At 35.3% G+C, this 5,582-nt stretch overlaps 1 protein-coding gene across 1 annotated transcript in view; it reads left to right on the top strand.

Moving 5' to 3' along the window:
• Nucleotides 1-5,582, top strand: part of SLC25A31 (solute carrier family 25 (mitochondrial carrier; adenine nucleotide translocator), member 31) — a 22,512-nt gene that overhangs the window by 14,816 nt on the left and 2,114 nt on the right. Inside the window, exon 6 of the mRNA XM_005877777.1 lies at nucleotides 4,262-4,442. Coding sequence (XP_005877839.1) covers nucleotides 4,262-4,442 — 181 coding nt within the window. The remainder of the gene's footprint in view (nucleotides 1-4,261; nucleotides 4,443-5,582) is intronic.

The following is a 5,582-nucleotide window of genomic DNA, read 5'->3' as shown; positions in this document are numbered from 1 at the left end:
ATCCTCCCTCCCCCATCCTCTCTAAAAATCAATAAAAACATATCTTCAGGTGAACATTAAAAAATAAATAAATGCTTGTAGTTTTGACTTGTATTTCTTTACTGTTACTATTATTAGACAGCCAGCATCCAGCAAAGCTTTTTTTTTCTTCTGCTATGAGAACAGAAATGCTTTCTACTCCTGTAGCATATATTGTTTGAAGGGTAGAGGAAGATGGTAGGGATTTAATGGGTATGTCTGTCTTAACTGAATATTAGATCAAGTAGAATAAGGCTAGTCACAACTTAGGTAATATCATTAGTTGTAGTATATTTCAATAAAAGTAAATAATTTTTACTTCAAAGATGAAAACTTGTTAATGATCTATGTTCTAAATATAGTCAGTTTTGATACATTCAATCTCCAATGCTGTTACTTGTTAACATTCATTCATTCAGCAAATATTTGACTGCCTAATCTATGCTAAGTTATGGTGACACAAGTAAAATAAAGCAGAACCTGCACCAAAATTCATAGCATAGTATTGAAGGCATACAGTTAATGGTTTAAATAGAAATGTGCATAGGTTCCAGGAATGCAATAGAAGAGGGTGCCCAAATGCTTACTGTGATCAGATGTGGCCTCTTGCAGAGCTCATCTCAGTAAATAGGCATTTTCCCTGGGGAGAGAACATTCTAAGCAGAGTGGAACAAACATAGTACGTAGAGGTACACTTGAGAAGTAGTTACTTATACCCAGAAGATAGGTTTCATGGGGCAAATGCAAATAATGAGGCCAGAAAGCTAGAAAAGTTCTGTATGGCTTACTATGCCAGATACTGCCCTAAGCATTTTACACTTTAACTCATTTAATTCTCAGAGTAATCCAAAGAGGTGTGGTTACTACCATTACCCTCATTTTATGTCTATGAAATGGTCCTGGAAGAACACACTAGGCCACCAGAAAGGGTAAAACATTATCTAACCTATTACATCATTCTTGGACCATCCTTAAAAGTTATTCCATTTATACCTTTGTTTCTTCTTGATCTATATCTAGCTCTAGTTTAATATATTGATAACTTTTTATCTTCACTCAAGGACATGCTTAGAGAGAGGAAGGGAGAGAGAAAGAGAAAGATCAGTGTGAGAGAAACATCAATTGATTGCCTGCTGTATGCTACCCTGACTGGGAATCAAACTGGCAATCTTTTGATGCACAGGACAACGCCAACTGAGCCACTCTGGCTGGGCTACATTGAAACATTTTTTAAATGAAAAATTAATTTATACAGTATAGTAATAAGTCTGTATTGTGGATTAGTAAATGGTACTGTATCAATGTTAAGTTTTCTGATTTTGATAACTATACTTTGGGTATGTAAGAAAATATTCTTAGAAAATGCACACTGAAGTGTTTAAAGATAATGGTCATGATATCTGCAACTTACTGTCAAAATAACTGCATTTCAGTGTATTGCTAGGGCTGCTGTAACAAAGTACAATAGATAACAGAGATTTATTTTCTTTTTTTAAAAAAATATATATTTATTTCAGAAAGGAAGTGAGAAGGAAAGAGATAGAAACATCAATGATGAGAGAGAATCAGCTGCCACCTGCACGTCCCCTACTGGGGATTGAGCCCACAACCTGGGCATGTGCCCTTTACCAGAATAGAACCTGGAACCCTTTAATCTGAAGACCAACACTCTATCCACTGAGCCAAACTGGCTAGGGCAAGATTTATTTTCTTACTGTCTTGGAGCATAAATGTTCAAGTCAAGGTGTCCACCAGGGTTGGTCCCTTCTGAGGGTATGTCTCCTTGGCTTATAGATGGCTGTCTTTTCCCTACGTCTTCCCATGGTCCTTTTGTCTCTCTTCTTAAAAAGATGGCCATATTGTATAACAGTGCACCCTAATGTGCTCATTTGATCTTAGATACCTTTATAAAGACCCTTTCTCCAAGTATAGTTAGTCACATTTTTAGGTGTACTGAGGATTTAGACTTCAATATGTGGACTTTGTGGGCACACAATTCAGCCCATAACAGTACTGTTGAATTTTTGTACTTTTATTTTATATCCCACAACTTTCTTAACCCTATTACAAATACTAATCTATGTGTACACTCTTTGAATATTTTTTTTTTACACACAGAGGTCTGCAATCTGCAAAAAATGCCAGGTTCTTTCATTTCTTTTATCAATACTTACACCTTGTATTTCTTTTTCTTGCATTTATGCACTGTCTGAGACTCCTGTTACAGTGGTATAATAAAGAAGTAATTGGCCACCTTGTCTTGTTCTAATCTTATAAGGCAGTGGTCGGCAAACTGTGGCTGGCAAGCCACATGCGGTTCTTTGGCCCCTTGAGTGTGGCTCTTCCTAAGCCTTATGAGTACCCTAATTAAGTTAATAACAATGTACCTACCTATATAGTTTAAGTTTTAAAAATTTGGCTCTCAAAAGAAATTTAAATCGTTGTACTGTTGATATTTGGCTCTGTTGACTAATGAGTTTGCCGACCACTGTTATAAGGAGTGCCTTCAGTGTTACATAATTTAATGTTAGCTGTGGGGTTTTTGTAGTTATCCATTGTCAAGCTATGGCTGTTCCTTTCTGTTTTGGCTTATAATAGGTAGTAATTATGAATGGCAGTCATGCTTTTTCTATATCTATTGACATCAGATATTTCACTTTTCATGTGAATATATAATATCTTAATCTATTTTTTAAAATATATTTTTATTGGTTTCAGAGAGGAAGGGAGAGGGAGAGATAAATAGAAACATCAGTGATGGGAGAGAATCATTGATTGGCTGCCTCCTGCACATCCCCCACTAGGGATCAAGCCTGCAACCTGGGCGTATGCCCTTGACCGGAATTGAATCTGGGACCCTTCAGTCTACAGGCTGAAACTCTATCCACTGAGCCAAACCTGCTAGGGCTGTTTATCTATTTTCCAGAGCTAACCCAACCTTTTGTGCCTGGAATAAATCCAGCTTGGTCATGATGTGTTGTATTTTGTATCCCTTACTGGGTTTGATTGGCTAGTTTTTGTTCAGGATTTTGGCATCCATGTTTCAGTGACATTGGCTTGGAATTATTCCTTCGTGTATTGTCCTATTCTAATTTTGATATCAAGGCTTTGTAAGCTTCATAAAATATGTTGGGGATTCTTCTTAATTTTCTCTTCTCTAGAATAATTTATGTAAGATTAAAATTAAATGTTTACTGAATGTTTAGTAGAACTTAACATATAAAGCCACCTGGTTTTCCTTATGAGAAGATTTTCAGTAACTGACTGAATTTAATGAATTTATTCCATTTTTTTTCTATTCTGTTGGTAAATTATGCTTTTAAGAAATTCATTTTTTAATTTATTTATTTTTTAATTAAAACTTCTGAGTTTTCCAAATAATTGCCATGAAGTTTTTTGTAATATCATGTTACTCTTCTTCTTCTTTTTTTATTTTATTGATTTCAGAGAGGAAGGGAGAGGGAGATAGAAACATCAATGATTAGAGAGAATCATTGATCGGCTACCTCTTGCACACGCCACACTAGGGATCAAGCCTACAACCCGGATATATGCCTTGACCGGGAATCAAACCGTGACCTCCTGGTTCATAGGTCAATGCTCAACCATTGACCCACACCAGCTGGGCTATCATGTTTCTCTTAATCTCTGAATCATTTGCTATTTCTAATAGTTTTGGTGCCAGAATGTTTCCAGAAATTTATCAGTAAATTATTTCAAATAACTAATTTTTGGCTTTTCATGCTTTCTGTTGTGTTTATTTTCTGTTTCCTTTATTTTTTTTTATTTCTACTTCCTTTGGGTTTATTCTTTGTCTAAAAATGTTTAGATTGCTCATTAATTTCCTTATAAGTTACCACTCAAGCTGCATCTTAAGGAGTTTTGTGGTTATTACTAGGTTTAAAATATTTTCTAAGATGTGTTCTTAATATCCAAACATGATATTTTTCTAGTTATTTTTTTTTTTTTACTATCGATTTAGCACTTCATTGCAGTGTGGTGAGAGTATAAATAATGGTTTGTGATGCCATCTTTTGAAATTTGTTAAGCCTAATATTTGCTCAGTTTTCAAGTATGCCTGCAAAGTATGAGTATTCTCCGACCACTAGATATACATTCAATATATGCCCATTAGCCCAACATACTTACTCAACATGGTACTAATTTTATCTATACTTAGTGCTGAATAAAATCTAAACGTAAAAGCTCTTATAGTAATGGTAAACTATTTGTCTTTATGTAGAGTGGTGAGACTGAACGGCAGTATAAAGGAACTGTAGACTGCTTTGTGAAGATATACAAACATGAAGGAGGCGTTGCATTTTTTCGTGGTGCCTTCTCCAATATCCTTCGTGGTACAGGGGGCGCTTTAGTGTTGGTATTATATGATAAAATTCAAGAATTCATTAATATTGGTAGTGGAGGTAGTTCATAGGAGATTGAGAAATGCATACATTTAACTTGTTAAACATACAAATTATATAGCTGCCATTTGTATATATTTTGATAGTTTGTTATTACTGTCAGCATTTTTTAAAGTGGTAATTCTACAATAAAGCATAAGCTTTTTCAAGCATTTAAATAAAAATCAGATAAATGTGGGTTTCCTTCCCACTAAGACTCAAACTCACTTTACTGAGACATTTTACTTAGTAAATGTTATTTTTATTAGTTAAAACTTTTTCTTTTGTGATGAAAAATTAAAAAGTATAATGTTAAAATATAAGAAATTAAAGTTCTTAAAAAATGCTATTATTTTAATGTAATTGTCTTCCCTTCTTTTAAAATCATATGACATATATTTCTTTAAAGCTTATCAGAAGATGTCATCATTATATCTTTGGGCATAAGTAAGCTTTCTTCAACATCTCTACTAAAACAGCTCAGTTTATTACTAAGTATAGTGTTTATGGTATTATATAGCTTTTAATAAACCCAGATTCTGGGTCTCATTAAAAAAAACCTGATAATGACATTAATGACACTATAAACCTGTAGTTGGGAAAAAAGAGATACAAAATGGCATATATCTGCTAACTTTTTTCTTTAAATAAAATCTTGCTAATGTGAATATATCTTGGAACAGAAAAAGTCCCCTCAAAAATTAGTTTGTGTATCTGGTATTAATAAAGTAAGTTTAAAGGTTATATCTGAGCTTTTTTAAAAATTAATCTTTATTGTTGAAAGTATTATAGATGTCTCTCTTTTTTTTCCTCATTGGTCCCCTCCTCCCCCATCTCTTCCCCTCCCCAGGCCTTCACCATACTATGGTCTGTGTCCATGAGTTATGCATATCCTATATAATAAAGAGGTAGTATGCAAATTGACAATCATGCCATCGCACAAGATGGCCGCCCCCATGTGATCACAAGATGGCCGGCAGGGGAGGGCAGTTGTGGGCGATCAGGCCAGCAGGAAAGGGCAGTTGGGGGAGACCAAGCCTACAGGGGAGGGCAGTTGAGGGCGGGGGGACTGGGCCAGCAGGGGAGGGCAATTGGGGGCTACTGGACCTGCAGGGGAGGGAAGTTGGGGGTGATTGGGCCGGCAGGGGAGCAGTTAGGCGT

This window comes from Myotis brandtii, unplaced genomic scaffold, assembly GCF_000412655.1.
Source record: "Myotis brandtii unplaced genomic scaffold, ASM41265v1 scaffold53, whole genome shotgun sequence".
Lineage (NCBI taxonomy): Eukaryota > Metazoa > Chordata > Mammalia > Chiroptera > Vespertilionidae > Myotis > Myotis brandtii.
The sequence above is the reverse complement of the archived record's forward strand: the minus strand, read 5'-3'. Positions and strand labels throughout refer to the sequence as shown.